Below are 19,802 nucleotides of genomic sequence, written 5' to 3'. Positions count from 1 at the left end.
ACTTAAATTAGGTTCTCTCTTCTGCCTCTTAAAACATAAAACAACCGGTTTTGCCCACTCTTCAAGTCTTGTGGTCTGTACATAGCCTGCTAAATTTTATTAATATGACATGACAGCCTGCCTGCCAGCTTTACATACTAAACCTCAGCAGTTAAAATAATACACCATCCGATTACACAATCTTTTATATACGGAAAATTTGTTCACGTGAGTGGTTTGGTTGGACTGTCGTTAAGTGAGTTCTCAAAGTGAACTTGGTATTAGTCAATCATTTAACTGCTCTGCTAACTCTATTTCTTCCAATTCTTCCAGTTATTAAAGAGTCAACTAACAAATAAAGATCAAAATGTCCACCTCTAAATTCTCCACGGTCGAGGCCGGCCCTCCCATCGAAGTTTTCGCCTTGACCCAGGCCTTTACCAGTGACACGTTCGAAAAGAAGGTCAACTTGGGCGTGGGAGGTGTGTGAATAGCATAAAAACAGACACAAATGTTGAATAAGTTAGCTTTAACCATGTTCTAAATTACTTAAATTTAGCGTACCGGACGGAACAATCGACCCCGTGGGTGTTACCGATCGTTCGGAAACTTGAAGCCGTCATGGCGGCGGATACCACATTAAATAAGGAATATCTTCCAGTCCTCGGCTTGCCCGCGTTCGCCCAAGCAGCGACCAAAATGCTGCTGGGGCCGGAGTCTAAAGCCATCCTGGAGGGGAGGTATTTACCAAGCCAATTTAATTTATTACTTGATTAGCGTAGGACGAGATTATTTATCGTCAAAATCAATACGTTTTTAGTCATTTCTCGTCTCTGGGAATTTATTTTAAAATTCTGGATGACAAATTTCTAAGTTGATTAATAGAATTTCGATGAGGTTTTAAGCCGGTTTTAATTTTTAATTTTTCTGAAGGCTTCTTAAACTTAAGATCTCCTCCAAAAAGTGTCAAAATCTGAAGTGTATATTTTTACAAAATTTGGAACAGCCTTCTCTACAAATTTGTCATCCGGAATTTTAAAATAAATTCTAAGAGCCGAGAAATGATAGGTTGACTCCATAAAATTATTAATATACAATTTAAACATTAATAGAGCCGTCGGAGTCCAAAGTCTCAGCGGTACGGGGGCGCTTCGCGTCGTGGGGGAATTCTTCGCAAAGACGCTCGGTGCTACCATGATCTATTCGAGTGACCCGACCTGGGGTGAGGAAATGCAGATTTATTTGTCAAGGTCAAGGTCACTGACTTGTTCTTTTTCCGCAGAAAACCATCGCCTCGTATTTCTTAACGCTGGTTTCACCACATATTCCTCCTACGCATATTGGGACCCTGTAAAAAAGGCGCTCAACATTGAAGGTTGCATCTCTCCAAAATTTCGACCGTTTTCAAAATTTCAAACTGCTTCTCGTTTTTTCAGGAATGTTGGCCGATTTAAACGCCGCTCCTCCAAATTCGATCATCATTCTTCACGCATGTGCCCATAATCCTACCGGGGTTAGTTTTTATTTGTGCATAAACTTTCACCTCAAAAGTGTAAACTTTCACTTTAAAAATTTCTGAAATTAATTATTCAGGTCGACCCTACGCAAGACGAGTGGAAACAAATCGCCAAGGTCATGAAAGAGAAGAAGTTGTTTCCCCTCTTCGACTCGGCTTATCAAGGCTTCGCTTCCGGAGACTTGGACGCTGACGCCTGGGCCGTCCGATACTTTGAGCAGGAAGGCTTCGAATTCCTCTGCTGTCAAAGTTTCGCCAAGAATTTTGGATTGTACAGTATGTCCCAATTATCTGTTCCATTGTGTATCTCATGCATAATTTATGAGTAAAGGTGCATTTATACTTTACTCCTTGATAACTTGCGCCGTAGTTAAATTATAACGTTGGCGCAAGTTACCAAGTAGTGAAGTATTCATAAACCCACCATAACATAGGACTTCATGATGACTCTTTCACTAAAATCGTTAAAATCGGCACATGTCTTGTCATTTCTCGGCTCTTCGAATTTATTTTAAAAATTTGGACGCAAGTCGTAGAACAAATCGTTAGCAATAAAAAAAATAGGTATACACTCCAGATTTGGAAAGTTTTTGAAAGATCTCTCAAATTTAAAAAGCCTTCAGAAAAATTGAAAGTAATCGTAACAGACTTAAAAAATTCACCGGCATTCTATTAATCCACTTATTGACTACAAATTTGTCGTCCAGAATTTTAAAGTAAATTTCCAGAGCCGAGAAGGGATTAAGAAATGTGTTGTTTTGACAATTTTGATAAATCAAGTCCCATGTACGCTAATTGTAAGCCTAACAATTCATTTTTCCCATGATAGACGAACGTATTGGAAACATCACAATCGTGACCAACGATAAAGACACGCTGCCCAAAGTCCTCTCACAAATAACCCTCATCATTCGTGGGATGTACTCCAACCCTCCACAACATGGCGGGAGAATCGTCGCAATGGCGTTGAACGATCCAGAATATTTCGCCGAATGGAAAGGTTGCATTCAAACGATGGCTGGGAGGATTAAAAAGATGCGCGCCGGACTGAAGGAAAGGCTCGAAAAGTTGGGAACGCCCGGAGATTGGGGTCACGTGACGAGACAAATTGGAATGTTTAGCTACACGGGATTAAATGGTGCGGAGATTAAATGAGATGAATAATAATTAATTAATGCACTAATTTCTTAAATTTGCATATTTTTTCAGTCCCGCAAGTCGAGTATCTCAGAACAAACTATCACATTTACATGCTCAAATCGGGACGAATCAATATCTGCGGACTGACCGAGGCGAATCTAGATTATGTTGCGGCGTCAATTGACGACGCGGTCAGAAAGGTGCCGGCATGATTGCTGCTGAAATGCAAGAGTTATATAGTGGAAAATGCAGAGAGATAAGAAAATAGATCCATTACCAAATTAAATATTTAGATTTGTTGAACTTAATTTTGATCAAATGCATATCATAAACAAGATATAAGAGCTAAAATAAAACCAAAAAAGCTTATTAGATTATTATGAATATAATACACGTGATCGATTTGTGGATTAATTTAATAAGAATAGTCATCATCCGAGTTCGTTATGATGGGGCCGGGAAATAAATTTCTAATGTCTCGGAAATCAGGTCGCCTTGAACATCCAAACCATGAGACTAGCGACGACCTTGGATAAGGTGGCGAAGACGTTGCCGCAATCTGAAAATAATTGAAAGATATATAAAATTCATGACTTCGAGTCAACATCCACGCATGCGCACCTTGAACGTCGTAGCGTCCAATCGATAATAAAGAGAATCATGGAAAAAATATAGTTCGCCATTCGGCGCCGTAAATGCAGCGTCCACCCCGTGGCGAAATCCCCAAATGTGGGTTGGCAGAGGGTAAAATGGCGACACGTGGGGCTTCTTTTTGGGGTCAAATCGCCAAAACTTGTCGCCTAAATAATTCATATGATTCAAATTCATAATGAAACGTTATCCAGAATTTAATGGCGGTATATGAAGTATGTAATTTGCCTTTTGTAAAGTAGAATTGTCCAAACCACACGAAAGCTGAGTCGACATGGTCCGGAATTCCACGGAAGTGATGGACCATAACTTTCGGATAACCAGGGTCCATCCTGGTGCCGGTGAATCTCCAATATTTGCTTCCCTTAAATTGAAGCATAATTATGTTTAATTAAACAAATTATTATGCAAATATTTAAACAAAGTTATATAAATTAGCGCACTTTAAAAAAGTATGTTCGACCATTCTCTCGTGTCGCGGCGGCATCTAAATTCGTCTCCAGGCCGGGGAACGTGTACCCGATGTGGTTCGGCCATCCAGGCAGGACCCCTTCGCCTGTCGGACTTATCTGAAATACGTACGCGCCTGGAAATAATAATCATATTAATTCAAATTCAAAATTCCTACTAAATTCTCTGGTCGTCACCTTTGAAGACGTAGATCTTATTATCGTTCAAAGTCGTGATGGCATCAATTTTTCCACCCTGGCATAAATCTGGACGACCAGTATTAGGATTTCCCGAAATTTTTGGAGTTTTCCACCTCTCATCGACTTCCACGTCCTTCCAATATCTCGTAGTGGGAGGCAATGTGGTCGTGGTCGTTCTGGGCGTTGTTGTCATCGTTGTAGTCGTCGTTCTGGGCGTCGTCGTCGTTGTCGTTGTCGTCGTTCTGGGTGTTGTCGTTGTCGTTCTGGGCGTTGTCGTCGTTGGTGGAGGTGCTGTTTGCTGCGGTAATATTTTCTGCGGTCGTAACACTTCTCGCTTCCCATAAATTGCCTGAATCCCGTCAATGTCATCTTGATGAAGTTTCAACTTTGGGTGATAACCTGATAATTTTTGGTTGAAAGTAGTTTAGTTTTTTTGAAGTTATATTAACACAGATTTGACTTTACTACCTCCGTAAAAGGCCGCCATGATAGCTCCTTTTGTAGAAGAATGACTTAGACCTGCAGCATTTTAGTTATTTATTTAATTGAAATATTAGGAAGTAATTATCTTAAGTATTTAATAAATAGTGACGTGACTAAATATGTACCTAATGCGTGCCCAATTTCATGGACAGCGACGAACAGTACATCGGTACCCTTTTCAATTTTAAAATTATTTTAAAACTCAAAATTGTTTTAAAATTCGAATGATAATCATAATTAGCCATTTAACTTTTACCTTTGGGGAGTGAACATGCCAATTTTCTTCATCCTCGAAGTGCACATCTCCCGAAATTGAGGACTCTCCCGGAGGGAAAGCATGAGCCAAGACTTGACCAGGACCGTCGAACGGATATCCATCTTGGGGATGATTTCTCGTCGTAAAACTTAGCTCGATATCAACCTAGAAGAAATTACACACTTATCATCAATTCGTCATTTTATTATTATTTAGCCAACCCACGCACCCTTTTTTCTTTCGGTCTGTACGCAAAGTCTAAATTTGTTACGTCCGACCACATCTGGAAAGCGGTATGAATCGCGTCAAGGACTTGTTTTTCCGTCACGTGTTTCTGCATTTCTTGCGAAAACATGCCCATCCGATAAGTCACGGAGCGTTTCGTCCACTTCAATCTGTGCTGATTTAGGACATATCGTTGAACCCGATTCGTCTCGAGATAATAGCTGTCGTCGTCGTCGGAATAATTCTGCAGGGGGACGCGCATCATGTCCTTGTTCCCGCAGCGCGGCGTGTTCATCATTTCGACCGTTTTCGTGTCAAGTTCTCCCGTTTGATCGATTCCGCACATTTTTTGAAACGCCATCAGCGGAGGGACGGCTTCCTTCATCTCCATGGATCGTGGCATATCGTCACGCTCGATGTAGCCGAATCGTTCCAAGTACATCTAAAATAAAATGGTTTTAATACTTTTACAATGGAGGTCTTCTAGCGTATGCTCTCAGATTTTGAGCAAATTAGTGTCAATCGATCACAAATTTAATTAGTATGAAATTTGCGAACGACGAGATCTCCCAATTGTCACGTTTAGCAGAAATATTTGCATCCGAAAAGGGGAAACCGCGTCCTAAAGTGGAGAAATTTTACACTTTCCAAATTTACTGGGCGTTTTCTCCTCTTCGGATACAAATATCTCTGCCAAACGTGACCATTGGGAGGTCGTGTCTTTCACACTCATTAAAATTGTGTTCGATTGACACTAACTTGCTCAAAATCTGAGAGCATACGCCGGGAAATCTGCGTATTGCGAGATCATTATGTTCGTACCATTGCCGTTGTATCGTTCTCCACCATGTAACAATTTCCTCCATCTTGATAACCCAGCAAGAACAGGGACAAAATTATCAAAAAAATCGACATGTTTAAAATAAAAACTCGGTCCACTCCATAAAACTTGTAAGCCGGGTGTGTCTTGTCTTAATCGATGAGGTGCGTGTACATTTTAAGTGGAAACCCCGTCACGGAAATTGGTGGTTTTTTTCTACACTCTCATTAAAAGTATGGTCATAGTGGCTACGATACGATACATTAAATATGCACATATAAATAATTGACACAAGTTTGCGGTAAGATTATAAATTTTATTATTCACTGGTTTTTAATCCACGTCATAAACATACTTAGAAATCCATCTTCTTCTTTTTTAGTTATTCATGCCCACCCCGAGCAACGAATTTGCAATGGAATGTCGCGGAACTGAGGACGCTCTTGGTGGCACGAGCTTATTCAAGCGTCGCTGAATTGATTTGCCGTGATACCGCTTCAGGTCCAATAAGTCCTTCATTTCCTCCTTTTCATCCTCCGACTGATTTAACCGAAGGACCAACGCTCTGATGTCCCCGTCCCCCATGGGCTGCGAATAGATGCACTGCTGCTTCCACCGCTCAGCTGGATGGACTCCTCGCTCCACGACGAGCACAATCCGCGCCCACTGTCGTTGCCATTCATTCTTGGTTTCAGCTATTTTCGTGTACGTGTTTCCCATCATGGCGATAAGCATGTTGATCAACAGGATGGCTACGATGGCCATGTAAAAGACGAAAAGTAGCTGGAAACGATAAATATTTATTTAACTTGATGAGTCAAATCGCCACATTTTTATTAAATTGCAAGGTTTTGACGCCTCAGCATATTCGTGCTGAAAGTCTGTATATTTTGTTAATTACAAGATTCCTTTTCGTTTGCTTGCGTGCGGGTTAATTAATAATAAGTTAACTGCAATTTTTTTAATGTAGGACCCCATAACTTATCGACAAAATCGCAAAAACTCAGCACATTTTTAATCATTTCTCGGCTCTGGGAATTTATTTTTAAATTCCGAACGACAAATTTGTAGCGCAGGCCGTTGCCAGTTTCCGAAAAATATACACTCCAAGTTTTGAAAGAGATTTTGGAAGTTTAAGAAACCTTCAGAAAAATTGGAACTAATCGAAACTGGCTTAAAAATCTCTATTAATCAATTCACTGACTACAAATTTGTGGTTCTAGATTTTAAAATAAATTCCCAGAGCTGAGAAATGATTACAAATGTGCTGATTACCTCACCATCTTTTGGTATTTATTACCTTTGCAATAAACTCGTGTTCCGTGTCCTTAAACCTGTCATACATATTGTCAAACGATGACAGTGACACCATAAACATGGCCACCACACTCTCCGCCGGTGTCCCCAACAAATTATCGTTCGGATTCTTGTACGAGAGAAAAATGATGAAGTACGCTTGTGAAAATCCCATCACGAAAATCAGATAGATTATCACAAATCGGAGCAGATCGCCGGACAACATGCGGTAAATCATGACCACGAAGGGACCCACCGTTTTGAATCTAGTATAGACCAAAATATATACAATTTTTGCATAATTTCAAGTAATATGTAAAGAAAAACGGTAGAATTACCCTCGACAAAAAAACAGAAAGTATGGCGCTGTCGTCATCCTGTTGATTAAATCAAATTCATTAGCTTACCCACAAATCACAGATAAATTTCATTTTAATTTTCATTTTAATTCAATTTTCATTTCAAATTTCAAATTTCAAACTTGAAACAAATTTTAATTCAAATTTTATTCATTTTCTACACGTACATGATACAAAGAGCGACAATATCTTCAAACTCGGGCACACACATGAACCTCAGCACCCCCATGACGATGACCAAGTGACACGAGAACAAGAACAAGACACGCGACGGGGCAGTTGCCTTTAAGAAGACATAAATTAAATTAACTATCACAATTAATCTCTAAAAAAATTCACCCTTTTTTCCCCTTACCAAATTCTCAAAGAACATTGACGCCCCTAAAAACTGACATTCCCTCCACGCTCCCAGAATAAAGGACACCGCGCCCAGCAGCATGGCACACTCGCACCCCAATCGGACCCACTCCACCCAACCTTTCGGTTCTTGGATGCAATTACTCCAGGAAAACAGGTATCTGATTTCCGTCCCGTTTCCAGTCGTCCCATTAATTCCGAATAAATCGGACGTTGCATTGTCCCCCAGTCCGAGTAAGGCTGTCATATTAAGGGCCAGCAGAGTGGTCACGTTGACCCCGCCGTCCAGCAGGGAGGAGGAATTCAGGGTGGACGAAGAATTTCCCAGGGAGGAGGATGCGTTCTTGCCCCCACCGGGATATGTCCCTTTTCCATGCGCCGGTCGCGTCATGAAGGCCGCGACAGTGACGAAAAAGTAGACGAGAAACATGATAAATTGCTTGTAAAAGCGGAACTTGACGAATGTGTTCCATTTCGCTTGGAGGAGGTCGATCACGGGTCCCTGCGTGATGAATTTGGAAAAAAATAGTATTTGTAACTTTGGTGTAAATAATTGTTAAGGTATTTATTTATGTACCTCCATTAAGTCAAGATGTTCAACCTTTTCGCCAAAAACGATCAAATTCAGGGCGGATTCTTTCTGGAAAATTTGAATAAAAACGTTAGCATGTAAAGAATTAGGGAATTTCTGAGTTTCTAGTATATAGAAACTTTGTTGTAGCATGATGCCGATTGTGATTTATTAGTAAAGTTAGCTGAACGGCGATTTAAGACAGGTAGAGAATGGATCGAATGGGAACGGATCAGCGAATACAGATCACTATATGATACCATGATCATTGGGAACGGATCAGTGAGGCATATTGAGACGTAGTTTCCAGTGTGAGTGCAATGCAATGCAATAGTTGAGCAAGTTGAGACAACTGCACAATTTTGTGAAAATGTGTCCCCGAATTCGTCTCCAATTTTCACATTTTCTAACTTTCTAATTTTTTATAAATTCTAACTTCCTTTCGTACATTTCCTTAAAAATCTTTAATTCGTACAAATTAAGGGAGTTATTAATTTACTCCACCTGAATTCCTCCCGTTTCCGATTCAATTGTATCCATCTTGGTCAGTGGATAGGCGGCACAGGTCACGGAACCGATTTGCCAGTAGATTTCTCGTTCAATGTTCATTATGTGGAAAAACATCTAGAGTTCAGAAAATGTAGAACAATTTCAGATGTAAATTATATCTTTCTAATGTCCACTGTTTTACATGAAAATTATTCTAAACGCGTGAATACCTCTTTTCGAGCCAGTTTCGCCGCCAGAGTGAGTGGGGTCAAGTTGAGGTAATTTTTTATATTTATTTCCGACCCCAACTCGTACGCCAGGTCGAACATGTGCTACTCAAAGTATTACCAGGGTCAAGTTTGTAAAGTCAACTAGTAATTATGTATTTTTATTACCATTTTATTATAATTCACGAGCACATGCAGGACGGTGTTTCCATTCGTGTCTTGCGCATCGGGATTCGCCCCTCGTGCCAAAATGACCCTGTAACACTCCTCCTGACCCAAACATGCCGCAAACGAGGCGGGATATTCCCCCCAGTAGGCGTGTCTGCAAAACCGGAAGTGCACGTGGTCACGATATACACAAATTAATTAATCACACTGTTAGAAATTTGGTATATTCAGGCAGGCATTGATTTCTTGGTATTAAAGTTGCTACCAGTTGGTATTAAAATTATACCGATCAGTAAAAATTTGCGACTGATACGGTAAAACTTTAATATCGAGCTATTACTACACAGTATTACGTATCAATACCACTTTTCTAGAGTCATATGTCACTACTGCTTGGTATAATTTTAATACCACACTACACTCACCCCTCATAATTCGTATTAAGATCCCTGTCCACCCATTCATGCTTGAGGTTATCGGTCCTCGACGGTTTTTGATCCTCCGGCCCCATGAATGCGCCGGAACAGGGCTGCTGAACATTCACCCCGGTATCGAGGAGGAACTTGACCATAGGAAAATCTTCATTGACGATGGCCATGTGGAGCACGTTTTCACCGTAATATTCGTCCGACTCGTACACGTCATTGATCATCTTTGGGTAAAAGCGAAGGAGGCGTTTCGCCAATTCGGAGTGGACCGCGGTCGCGTTGAGAAGGCACAAATGAAGGAGTGCCTCCCCCACCGCGCCACGCTCGTCCATCCTCCAACAGACCAGTTTGTACATGGCGGGGTCTGAAAATGTAGAAAATTTCGGGGCGTACAACTTGTCAAAATTTTGGTATATTTTCAGCCAAAATTTCGGCATCTTTTCAATCAAAATTTCTGGTTTTAAATTGCACTTCCATAATTACACAATTTACATCGCCACTAAAACTCTACTTATTTGAAAATGTGTAAAATTTCAGTGCAAAATGGTCAAAATTTCATATACTTTCCACCAAAATTTTTGGTTTTAAATTTCACCTCTGTAATTACATAATTTACATCGCCACTAAAACTCAACTTTTCTGAAAATGTATCAAATTTCAGAGCTCAAACTTGTCGAAATTTCGTTATATTTTCCACCAAAATTTCTGGTTGTACGCAATTTACGTCTCTGCACTAATTAAAATCAAATTTATTTACCTTTATCATCCGGTGGGACGTAGTTATCATATTCTGCGTCATTTTTCAACAATTGTAAATGTTTCGGTCGACACCGGTTCCGGAGGAGGACGATTTCCGAAATGTGCATCATTTTCCCTTCGCCCTCATTATACACAAATTTCGGCACTCGCGACTGGATCGCTTCGTCCAGGGCGGCATAATTTTTTGTAGCTGTTGCCTGCTTCGTTAATTCCACCAGTATTCCTCCACCTAAGAAAATGTACGTAATAAATTCCAAGTTCGAAAATTTTACCATAATTTCAGAAACTTATACACTGTTAGAAATCTGATAAGGTCAGGCAGGTATTGATTTCGCGGTGTTAAAGTTGCTACCGCTTGGTAGAAAAATTATACCGGCCAGTAAAAATTTGCTACCGATATGGTATAAAACTTAATATCGAGCTATTACTAAATGGTATTATTTATCAATACCGCTTTGGTAGAGTCATATATGAATACCGCATGGTAATATTTTATTACTGGATTTCTAAGAGTATGTGTAATCACCTTTTAAATTTACTAATTGATAAATTTTCTGCGTCGATCCTCCCGCTTGGGCTTTCACCCCGTCGGAAACGTTAGACTTGGCGTTTCCCATGGAGAGAAAGTCGTGGGGAAAGTTGTACTCGGGCTAAATCCAAAATGTGTCTGTCTCTGCAGAGGAGAAAGCAGCATCAACCCATGCATTTTTTTTGCGAATTCGTTTTATCCTGTGCCAGGTACGGGGAAAAGATGATTGTTTGTCAATTTCATCCCAGCAGCAAGCATGCACCGGTTTTGTCAGATTTTCACTCAATATTCTCTTAATAAGGAGAAAGGTAAATGTATGCACATTCATGTGTCATCTTCAGTTTTAGCTGTGTTGTGCCGTTGAGCGTTGACCAAGGACAAAGAACGTAATTTACATATTATGCTAAATACAACAATTAGTTCACAATGTGAACTTCACATTATGAATTATGCAACGGGTCAGCAAATAGCATAGATACTTGAGACGCTTTTAATGTACCTACATATCTAAGTATTGCTTAAACTACAGAATCTGTCTGAATATATCAAGATAAAATATTGATAAAATAATGATGTTTGAAAATATTTAAGTATCGCCCAACAATTTTGCTGGATCGACATTATACAATCATAAAATTTTTAGGATCGCCATCCCATATTTCATTGCACCTCTCAATCCTAAGATATTGTTTCGTTACTGCAAAACGTCTACTCATGATAACTAACGAAAGAGTTCTAGTGTCACAATTGGTAATTAAATTACCATTAAATTATCTTCTATAGCATATGCACATTTGCATAATTGGGATCTTATTATACCCACAATTACACATTACTGATACATATGTTTATATACACAACAGTTGTTTAAATAACAAAATTTTGATCGCCTACTACCATACATACATAACACAGTAGCACTAAAATGCAGCCCATTATTCATCATGACCAACTTTCACAAGTAGTTTCCGGTCTAAACTTGCATTATTCCACCTTAACAATAAACTTGTGAAAACAAAAAAGTAAGATAAATATCTCAAACATTGTGTGCAATTAAAATAAATCCAGTCCGCCCATACACTCATCACCTCAGCATGATGAATAGTAAGCTAAATTAGTTAACTTGCTGAGATAGCCAAATAATTCCAACCGTAATTTAATACTTATGCATACTTGTCCAAAACACGTTCACGTACATTTACATTTATACCATAAATTGATCGACAGGCACACAATCGGTCGACCATACAAGTACCAGACTATTAACATTACACAATTGTTTTAACCCATCCATCCATCCAGCATTATTCGGAGAACAATCCTCTTCCATCCATCCATCCATCTGGACAACCAACGAAATGATGTAAAAAAGTGAACCAGTTACACGACCCGTTCGTGCAAAACTTGGCTGTACACCTTCGTCCATGTGCCAAATAACGTGCTCGAACTCTCTTCTCTTCTTTCTATGCAGTTTACAGATTAAAGGACAATAATTGCATCACAATACATATAACTATAAGCCGACTCAAAGTTCAAGCCAAGTCATCAGCCGGGCAGATTCAGTAGTGAAATACAATGTAAATTCGATTCCAGCATTGTTAAATCCCTCTGCAGGTGGGTGGGTTGGGTTGATGACTTGATCATACTGCATTTGCATATTTAGTGCAAAAGTGAATCCTGTAATGCAATGCAGTTAAGTACTTAAGTCGAGTGTCAACGAAATTTTGTACGTAATGATTTTCACACAAGTTTTAAGATTAGTCAAGTGAAAGCTGGTAAATAAGTGAGTAAGTGGACGAATACATAAAATGGCCCGGATTTTCCACGTGGATGTTTTATCGATACTCTTCGGTCTAGGGACATGGCTTTGTGTCAACGGTGAGAAAATCAATCAAAATTAATCAATATGTACGTGATTCTTGATTTACATTTTTGTGTAGGATTGGCATGAATCTTAGAGGAATGATTCTAGGGAAAATGTCATGAAAAATATTTAACAAGCTTGGAAATAAATTCAAAGTTTTCGAGCTTGGAGATTTGATGTTAATTTAATACTGCGACAGGTTTAATTGAATTTTGAAAATAAAATAAAAATCTTGATTGGGAGAATTTGAAAAATCGTCAGTCACCGCATTTTGAATTGTCTAAAGGGTGAAAATATCTATGTGGGTGGTATCATCACATTTACAATTACCCTGATTTCAGTGATTTCATATACTCGAATTTATTCATATGATTCTCTTCGTAGAAACTTTGTGACTAGTCAAAAATTATGAACTTGGAGTATTTTTTTTACTTTCGACGCCGAAAGTAAAAATTTTAATAAATTTTATGTGTGATAAAAATTTAGATCATTAAACGGTTAATTTCATACATATATGTAAACAAAATTGCCACTAACACAACTATTGTGTAAAATTTACCCCGACAAAGGTAAAATTTACTCAAGGTTGAGCAAAAATCTTTCAAAGTTGGATAAATTTTAACTTTTATTGAATAACTTTTGCACAATAGTTGTGTTGGTGGCAGTAAATTTTAAACAAATTTATTTAGAGTGTACATAAAGTTTCAACGATCATATGAATAAAATTTGAGTCTGAAGTCACTGGAATTAAGGTCAATGGGGTCAGATTTCGAGTATTGAAGCAAAAATTGTACATAATTCCACCCGCATATATTCATCCTTTACAATGTTCAAAATTAGGTGACAATTTTTCAAATTCTTCAAATCCTTATTTTTAAATCAAGCGAATCTGATTAGCAAATTGATTGACTTGTTTACATCTTTGCATTTTGGAAGAACATTAAAGATTTAATTCACCTAATTTTTTATCAAAATTCTTTAAATATTCACAATTACAAATTATGACAACAATTATTTATAGGTTTTAATTTCTATTACTGCATTAAAGCATCATAAGTAATGTGCATTTCCGATGATATTTACTAACTAATTGCTGTTCGCTTTTAAATAGAGGTGCTTTTAATTATTTCATTAACTAAAATACTTTGACCATCAATAAATATGCAAATAAGGAATTGACAAATGGTTATGATTTCATGATTTTAGGATTATGGGTGCAACTTCCCCTCTTGGTCCTTGTACTGCCGGAAGCCTGGAACCTCCCGTCATACATTTCCGTCGTCATCCAAATTGCCAATTTGGGCCCTATCCTCTACACTTTTCTAAACTCTCTCCTCCCAAAAATGTATACATATGCATAAAATTCAATTAATAAGTTTCAATATTACAAATTTTTAACCTGAGTATAACTTTTTAATTTAAGCGTGACTGAAAAGCGGTCCATCTATTTCGTCATGGGCATCGGTCTCGTTACAACCATCCTCCTCGCCAATTTATGGAAAGAACAGACTACCGTGGGCGGAGAGAAGCATTCCACGGCGTTCCTGGGTAAGCAAAATCAACCGTCACAACCAATTTGGCAAAATTAACACTTATCTTAATTAATCCTAATGTTAATTAATCATCATTGTAATTAACCCTACAAATAATCTTCTTTAATCCCCAACCTACTTAATCCTCATTTTACTTAATTTCAAGCTTACCTAATCCTCAACTTAATTATTCCTCACCTTAAGTAGTTAATCCGCACTTAATTAACCCTCATCCTAATAAATCCTTATCTTAATTACAGTGCTGGTCTTCTTCCTCGCCTCGGTTGACTGCTCCTCTCGCGTCCTTTATCTACCCTTCATGTCGAAATTTTCTGAAGTTTACCTCATGTCGTACTTTATCGGGGAGGGGTTGAGCGGTTTCGTCCCCTCGATCGTCGGTAAGAAAATGTCGGCTTTTATTACAAAGTTTTAATCATATCAATTAAAAAAACATCCTTAAAAATAATATTATTCATTTATTAGCCCTGATCCAAGGCGTCGGAGGAAATGGGGAATGTCGCAATAAAACCGATGGAACGCCTGGAATGGAAGCGTTCACACCGGACCCACGATTTTCCGTGGACGCCTTTTTCTACTCCCTCTTCGTCTTCACGCTGATAAGCCTGGTTGCCTTTGTTCTCTTAAATATGGACCACGTCGTGGCAGGATCGCTCGTAAAAAGCAACGATGTCACGTTGAACGATTCGTCGCCATATTCGTCGTCCCGCGTGGACAAGGGCGGCGACGAGGATGGGTCCTCGTCCCGAGAAAACAGTCAAGTTTTTGGAGGGGACGTTTCAGTCTTTGAAATGCCCAAGGAAAACGATGGTCCATTCAATGTCGTCAGCAGTGGGGAGAGCAATGATAACTCCATGTCGTCAATTTTGGGGCTGCGCCAATCTACTTTTCTTTACCTGATTTGTGTTCAGGTGTTCATTTGTTTCTGGGCGAATGGATTTTTTCCCTCGATTCAGTCGTATTCTTCGCTTCCGTACGGAAATGTTGCGTACCATTTGGCCGTTACTTTGTCGAACATGGCGAATCCGGCGGTGTGTATTCTTGCCTTTTTTATTCCGACCCCTACAGCGAAAAGTATTTCTGGCGTGGCCGGAGTTTCTGTTGTGATCTCGGGGTGGGTGCTCTATCTCGCGTTGAAAAGTCCTAGTCCTCCCATGATGGGGACGACCGGGGGTGAAGTTATCATGGTGAGAAGTATCTGATTTTACCTGTTTTACTAAAAATCGGGGTCTTACAGCATAAGCTCTCCGATTTTGACGAAACTAGTTGGAGTCGATCACAAATTTAATTAATATGAAATTAGCAAATGGCACGACTTCCCAACGCGCAGATTTGGGAGAAATATTTGCATCCAAAGAGGAGAAAACGTACAGCAAAGTTGACAAATTTTGGACTTTCCTACTGCGCGTTTTCTTTTCTTTGGATGCAAATATTTCTGTCAAATCTGACCATTGGCGGATAGTGTCTTTTGCAAATTTCATCTTAATTAAATTTGTGATCGATTGACACTGGTTTGGCCAAAATATGAGAGCATGAAACCTCCATTCTAAGTCACTTATCTCAATTTTGAACTAATTTGTCTCAGGTCGCGTCCTGGATCATTCTCGTCGCCCTCTTCACTTACGTTCGTGTCTCGGTGGCCACCATTTTGAGGGAATATTTGGGAAAGAGTGGGCTTTTTTGGTGTGGTGCCGTCTCTCAAGTATGTAAATGACAAGTTATATGTGCAAAAAAATAACCAGAGACCCCAAATGTTTCGGTGTTTATGAGATTGATTATAATTCTAGTTCGGATCGGCATTGGGAGCGCTGGTGTCATTCTTCGTGGTCAACTATACCAACGTGTTCACTCCGTATTATCCATGCACGTGATGAGCAGAAATATTTTACGATTTATTAAAAGACCAAATTGATAACAAATTTAAAACATATTTACAAATTATTGTGATACGTAATCAAACAAAAAAACTTCTTAATTTAGATGAGAAATCGTTTTGGGTAGAAATAAATATATATATTTTTACGATTTTGCGATGTTTGTATCCTCTATTTCGGAATGAATATTTCTGAATGAAAAATTTGAAAAATATTGAAATAATTCATCCCCAATTTTTCAAAAATTTTCGAAAATACCTGATTATTTTCCTCTAATAGTAATAATAGTCATATCCCCAGCCTCCTCCCCCATAATATGGAGCTCCTCCAAAAAAGTGCTTGGTCTCCTTTTTGCCGACATGGTCCTGCGACCTTGATTCTGACTCCGCTTTGGCAGGGAGGATATTGACGCCGTCGTCCTCGTTGATGGGAAGACCCTGAACCGAAAAGGCGAAAATTACGACTAGTCCAACAATCAAGAGGCAAATCTTCAGCGACGACATGGCAATTTTTTTAAGAATACGTATTTCCAGGGGTCAAAAGGTACTAGTGTGTGTCTTGATAAAAATTTCGCCTTTTTAACCAAATTCCAGACCTTTAGGTTGTGATAACACACATTATAATTCTAATTTCCTGAATATTTTGAAATAATTTTTCAGTTACAAAATATTTTGCCTATTTGCAAAGTTCATGCTTTTATTGATAAGTGACACAAGAACCATTCATATGATGATAAATGATGGCATAAATCTCGCCATAAATTAAAATTCTATATAATATCTGACATCATAATTTAATGAATGGCATTGAAAATTAGTCTTCACGTTCATTCCTCTCACTCAATTTACATGTTCAAGGTTGTTTATTTATCCGATTAAATAATAAACTACATACAACTACTGCTGGTTAAATATTATTAAACATGATCAATACATGCATAACTTTCCCAGTGTACAAACTATCCAACCAACTAAGCTCAAGATATTGATGCGATGCGTGCAAAAAATACCTCAGTGAACTTATCTGATCTTGTTGAGATTCAAGTTAAATACAACAAACATCTGCCAAATTTGCATGAGATTGATTAAACTCACTCACTCGTCCAGGCCGAGGAGGAAGAAAGACCGACTATTCGTTATATAAATTTTTCTGAGGTAAGAAAAATAAGCAAACAATTCATATTTAAACTATTTAAATATATGATCATTTAATTCATTTGTAATTGTAACGAACAACCAGATAATTGCAGATTGTTTGTTACAATGGTGGGTCGACTCCAAGGAAAGAAAGTGGTTATAACTGGAGCGGGGGCAGGTATTGAATTACAATTAAACCAGAAATTCGTCACTTTTAGTAAACAGATTTCCCAAGTTAATGAATATTAATTAATTAGGAATTGGGCGAGCATCAGCCCTCCTATTTGCGAAGGAGGGTGCCCTCGTGTACCCGACGGATCGTGACCTTGACCTCGTCACGCAGCTCGTGGGCACGCCCGGAATCGTGAAGGCTATAAGGCTCGATATCCTTAAGAAGGAGGATGTCGACGCCGTTGCGAAGGAAATCGGAAGGGTGGACGTTCTCTTCAATTGCGCTGGGTAAGAAATTTGTGTGTGGGTTTTGGGCTTGTTTTATGAAAAAAACTATATTGGATTAAAAATTCGAAATCTGCAAAAAATGATGAGTAAAATTTCTTAGTATGATTTTTTGTGATAACTTTTATTATCTGAAACATGTCTTTTTGAATTCTTTATGAAATTCTTTAAGCTTTAACTTTTCAAATTTAGTAACTAAATCCATATAATTTTACAAAAAAGTAGTTGAAAATTTCGCAAAAAATTCTACCCTTAACTCTTCCATTATTACAATTTGTTAAATATTTCGAAATAATTGTATTTCGAAAATCAAGTCATAACTCAAATTCGAATCTTTCTCGTCTTCTTAAGTTGGGTTCCCGGTGGTAGCATTCTCGAAACCTCTGATGCCACATGGGATCAGGCTATGAATCTCAACGTCAAGGTATGCAATTAGTGGCTTAAACCGTAATACATAAGTATTTGCGTATCACAATAACTATCAATTAATTGCTTAACTAGGGAGCATTCTGGATGAGCCAGGCTTTCATCCCCCTCTCCCTTGCAGAAAAGAAGGGATTATCAATTGTGAACATGTCCAGCGCCGCCAGCTCGATTAAAGGCGTCCCAAATCGGTGCGCCTATTCTGTTTCGAAGGGGGCTTTGATCGCCCTCACGAAGTCGATCGCTGCCGTAAGGATTTAAAAAATCATATTTTTACCCCCAAAAAATCATGATTTTATTTCCGAAGGATTTTGTCGGCCAAGCCATCCGAGCAAATAACATTTGTCCAGGAACCGTCGACACGCCCAGCTTCCGTGGTCGCGTAAACGACAGCGCCGACCCAGACCAAGCCATGAAGGATTTCATTGCTCGGCAGAAAATGGGACGGCTCGGAACGGCAGAGGAAATTGCGGCCTTGGCGCTGTATCTGGCATGCGATGAGGTGACGTTAAAATTTAAAGCAATTTTGTGAAAAATGTGGAAATTTTATACATTTTTTTGTAAAAATTAACAGTCAGTCTACGTCACTGGACAAGAGTTCATCATCGATGGTGGGTGGTGCTTGTAAACAACAACTTATCGAAAGGAGTGGAGTAAAATTCCGAAATTTCTTATTTTTCTGATTACATAATTTGCAAAACTTGTCTTCAAAATTTGTCAAAAAATGAATACAATCTCTTCGTTCCAAATAAAATTGGGATAAAAAATTTAATCAAATTTCCAAAAATTGTTATTTATTTATTAAAAATCAGCTTAATGAAACCGTACTATTCTCATTTCTCGCCCTCCACTTGCTACTCTTTTTATTTGGGGAAGATTTCGTCAAGAACTGTTCCGGACAATCGCTTTGGTCCGTGGATACCAATAACTTTATGCTAAGTCCGTGACTCAATATTGCTCCGTAGGCTCGTCCCTTCACACTGTTCGGAGGTTCTCTTTCTCTCCCAAGAACCATAACGTTTTCTAAAATTTTCATAAAAAATTTCACAAAAAAAATCGACAAATTTTATTTTTTTCGAAAATAAAATTCTGTACGGAAATTCATAATCCCGGCATGCTGACATGACCAGACGACGCTGTAGGTGTCATAATCCGTGTCCAGGATCCAGTAAGCCTCTCTTTTTCCGCCATCCTCATCTTGTCCAGCTCTCTTTCCTATAATTTATTTTTATTAAATTATTAAATGATCACATATTTAATTAGATTTTTAAGTTGAGAGAATAAAAATTATACCAAAATTCATCCCTTTATAAATCTTTTCCATTCTCGCAGTATTTTTATTACTGGAAAAAACGACTCGTCCCGATTGTGTCGATGTTCGTTGAAATCTTCGACTAAAGAATACATATTTTGAAATGTTTTTTTTTTAATTTAAATAAAATTTCGAAATCACCAACTTTTTACGAATCCCCTTCCTCAAGAAGTTCATGTGTTGAACGCTTCCATCATGCTTGGTTGGGGTATGGTATCGAAAGGCGATGCAACTCAGACCGTTTATTTTTGAATGAATATTTAATTTAATTGATCGAATTTAAT

At 38.5% G+C, this 19,802-nt stretch overlaps 6 protein-coding genes and 1 long non-coding RNA gene across 9 annotated transcripts; 3 read left to right on the top strand and 4 right to left on the bottom strand.

Moving 5' to 3' along the window:
• Positions 1–60: 60 nt before the first annotated feature.
• Positions 61–3,019, top strand: LOC110860549 (aspartate aminotransferase, cytoplasmic). Of its 2 annotated transcripts, XM_022109610.2 has the most exons (9): positions 61–235; positions 313–461; positions 539–719; positions 1,092–1,201; positions 1,262–1,354; positions 1,416–1,492; positions 1,573–1,771; positions 2,325–2,633; positions 2,705–3,019. In XM_022109610.2, the coding sequence occupies exons 2-9, from the start codon at positions 347–349 to the stop codon at positions 2,845–2,847; spliced, it is 1,227 nt and encodes a 408-aa protein (XP_021965302.1). In that variant the 5' UTR covers positions 61–235; positions 313–346; the 3' UTR covers positions 2,848–3,019. The 2 variants fall into 2 exon arrangements, with proteins under 2 accessions (XP_021965302.1, XP_021965301.1); XM_022109609.2 differs by lacking the exon at positions 61–235 and having other exon boundaries at positions 245–461.
• LOC110860548 (interstitial collagenase) lies at positions 2,917–5,882 on the bottom strand. Its single transcript, XM_035860476.1, has 10 exons — positions 5,723–5,882; positions 4,905–5,342; positions 4,676–4,840; positions 4,545–4,593; positions 4,405–4,455; positions 3,934–4,335; positions 3,730–3,872; positions 3,515–3,650; positions 3,257–3,435; positions 2,917–3,194 (listed from the first exon to the last, which is right to left on the bottom strand). The coding sequence occupies exons 1-10, from the start codon at positions 5,813–5,815 to the stop codon at positions 3,051–3,053; spliced, it is 1,800 nt and encodes a 599-aa protein (XP_035716369.1). The 5' UTR covers positions 5,816–5,882; the 3' UTR covers positions 2,917–3,050.
• A 133-nt stretch (positions 5,883–6,015) lies between these two features.
• Positions 6,016–11,077, bottom strand: LOC110860702 (transient receptor potential cation channel subfamily V member 5). Its single transcript, XM_035860538.1, has 12 exons — positions 10,901–11,077; positions 10,373–10,603; positions 9,613–9,979; positions 9,188–9,341; positions 9,023–9,124; positions 8,808–8,927; positions 8,310–8,372; positions 7,731–8,234; positions 7,543–7,658; positions 7,355–7,393; positions 7,021–7,282; positions 6,016–6,503 (listed from the first exon to the last, which is right to left on the bottom strand). The coding sequence occupies exons 1-12, from the start codon at positions 10,989–10,991 to the stop codon at positions 6,099–6,101; spliced, it is 2,454 nt and encodes an 817-aa protein (XP_035716431.1). The 5' UTR covers positions 10,992–11,077; the 3' UTR covers positions 6,016–6,098.
• An 823-nt stretch (positions 11,078–11,900) lies between these two features.
• Positions 11,901–16,339, top strand: LOC110860512 (solute carrier family 52, riboflavin transporter, member 3-A). The gene is made up of 7 exons (XM_022109569.2): positions 11,901–12,781; positions 13,974–14,112; positions 14,191–14,315; positions 14,560–14,697; positions 14,783–15,504; positions 15,903–16,019; positions 16,105–16,339. The coding sequence occupies exons 1-7, from the start codon at positions 12,712–12,714 to the stop codon at positions 16,186–16,188; spliced, it is 1,395 nt and encodes a 464-aa protein (XP_021965261.1). The 5' UTR covers positions 11,901–12,711; the 3' UTR covers positions 16,189–16,339.
• Positions 16,189–17,135, bottom strand: LOC110860513. Its single transcript, XR_002548971.2, has 2 exons — positions 16,450–17,135; positions 16,189–16,382 (listed from the first exon to the last, which is right to left on the bottom strand). It is a non-coding gene; the product is annotated as an uncharacterized LOC110860513 (long non-coding RNA).
• A 31-nt stretch (positions 17,136–17,166) lies between these two features.
• Positions 17,167–18,983, top strand: LOC110860577 (3-hydroxybutyrate dehydrogenase type 2). Of its 2 annotated transcripts, none has more exons than XM_035860491.1 (7): positions 17,167–17,345; positions 17,441–17,505; positions 17,585–17,786; positions 18,135–18,207; positions 18,285–18,455; positions 18,514–18,708; positions 18,781–18,983. In XM_035860491.1, the coding sequence occupies exons 2-7, from the start codon at positions 17,454–17,456 to the stop codon at positions 18,832–18,834; spliced, it is 747 nt and encodes a 248-aa protein (XP_035716384.1). In that variant the 5' UTR covers positions 17,167–17,345; positions 17,441–17,453; the 3' UTR covers positions 18,835–18,983. The 2 variants fall into 2 exon arrangements, with proteins under 2 accessions (XP_035716384.1, XP_021965329.1); XM_022109637.2 differs by having other exon boundaries at positions 17,168–17,345; positions 17,431–17,505.
• On the bottom strand, positions 18,828–19,752 carry LOC118439296. The gene is made up of 4 exons (XM_035860492.1): positions 19,664–19,752; positions 19,500–19,600; positions 19,302–19,421; positions 18,828–19,229 (listed from the first exon to the last, which is right to left on the bottom strand). Exons 1-4 carry the CDS (start codon positions 19,693–19,695, stop codon positions 19,015–19,017), a joined length of 468 nt encoding a protein of 155 aa, XP_035716385.1. The 5' UTR covers positions 19,696–19,752; the 3' UTR covers positions 18,828–19,014.
• Between the last annotated feature and the right edge of the window lie 50 nt (positions 19,753–19,802).

Source organism: Folsomia candida, unplaced genomic scaffold (assembly GCF_002217175.1).
Source record: "Folsomia candida strain VU population unplaced genomic scaffold, ASM221717v1 Fcan01_Sc033, whole genome shotgun sequence".
Lineage (NCBI taxonomy): Eukaryota > Metazoa > Arthropoda > Collembola > Entomobryomorpha > Isotomidae > Folsomia > Folsomia candida.
This window is presented reverse-complemented; position numbering and strand designations above follow the sequence as displayed.

Excerpts from the sequence above, each read along its gene's own strand:
- LOC110860702 (XM_035860538.1), bottom strand. The coding sequence starts at position 10,991 with ATGGGAAACGCCAAGTCTAACGTTTCCGACGGGGTGAAAGCCCAAGCG. Across the intron at positions 9,980-10,372 it reads CGTCCCACCGGATGATAAAG|ACCCCGCCATGTACAAACTG; the intron begins GTAAATAAATTT and ends CTACATTTTCAG. Across the intron at positions 7,283-7,354 it reads TTTCTGTTTTTTTGTCGAGG|ATTCAAAACGGTGGGTCCCT; the intron begins GTAATTCTACCG and ends GGTCTATACTAG.
- LOC110860577 (XM_035860491.1), top strand. The coding sequence starts at position 17,454 with ATGGTGGGTCGACTCCAAGGAAAGAAAGTGGTTATAACTGGAGCGGGG. Across the intron at positions 17,787-18,134 it reads GTTCTCTTCAATTGCGCTGG|TTGGGTTCCCGGTGGTAGCA; the intron begins GTAAGAAATTTG and ends CGTCTTCTTAAG. Across the intron at positions 18,456-18,513 it reads TCACGAAGTCGATCGCTGCC|GATTTTGTCGGCCAAGCCAT; the intron begins GTAAGGATTTAA and ends TTATTTCCGAAG.
- LOC118439296 (XM_035860492.1), bottom strand. The coding sequence starts at position 19,695 with ATGAACTTCTTGAGGAAGGGGATTCGTAAAAA. Across the intron at positions 19,601-19,663 it reads AGGAAGGGGATTCGTAAAAA|TCGAAGATTTCAACGAACAT; the intron begins GTTGGTGATTTC and ends TGTATTCTTTAG. Across the intron at positions 19,422-19,499 it reads TTATAAAGGGATGAATTTTG|GAAAGAGAGCTGGACAAGAT; the intron begins GTATAATTTTTA and ends AATAAATTATAG.
- LOC110860548 (XM_035860476.1), bottom strand. The coding sequence starts at position 5,815 with ATGTCGATTTTTTTGATAATTTTGTCCCTGTTCTTGCTGGGTTATCAA. Across the intron at positions 3,651-3,729 it reads GTCGAACATACTTTTTTAAA|GGAAGCAAATATTGGAGATT; the intron begins GTGCGCTAATTT and ends CTTCAATTTAAG. Across the intron at positions 3,436-3,514 it reads ACAATTCTACTTTACAAAAG|GCGACAAGTTTTGGCGATTT; the intron begins GCAAATTACATA and ends TGAATTATTTAG.
- LOC110860512 (XM_022109569.2), top strand. The coding sequence starts at position 12,712 with ATGGCCCGGATTTTCCACGTGGATGTTTTATCGATACTCTTCGGTCTA. Across the intron at positions 12,782-13,973 it reads GACATGGCTTTGTGTCAACG|GATTATGGGTGCAACTTCCC; the intron begins GTGAGAAAATCA and ends TCATGATTTTAG. Across the intron at positions 15,505-15,902 it reads CCGGGGGTGAAGTTATCATG|GTCGCGTCCTGGATCATTCT; the intron begins GTGAGAAGTATC and ends AATTTGTCTCAG.
- LOC110860549 (XM_022109610.2), top strand. The coding sequence starts at position 347 with ATGTCCACCTCTAAATTCTCCACGGTCGAGGCCGGCCCTCCCATCGAA. Across the intron at positions 462-538 it reads GGTCAACTTGGGCGTGGGAG|CGTACCGGACGGAACAATCG; the intron begins GTGTGTGAATAG and ends ACTTAAATTTAG. Across the intron at positions 2,634-2,704 it reads TAGCTACACGGGATTAAATG|TCCCGCAAGTCGAGTATCTC; the intron begins GTGCGGAGATTA and ends ATATTTTTTCAG.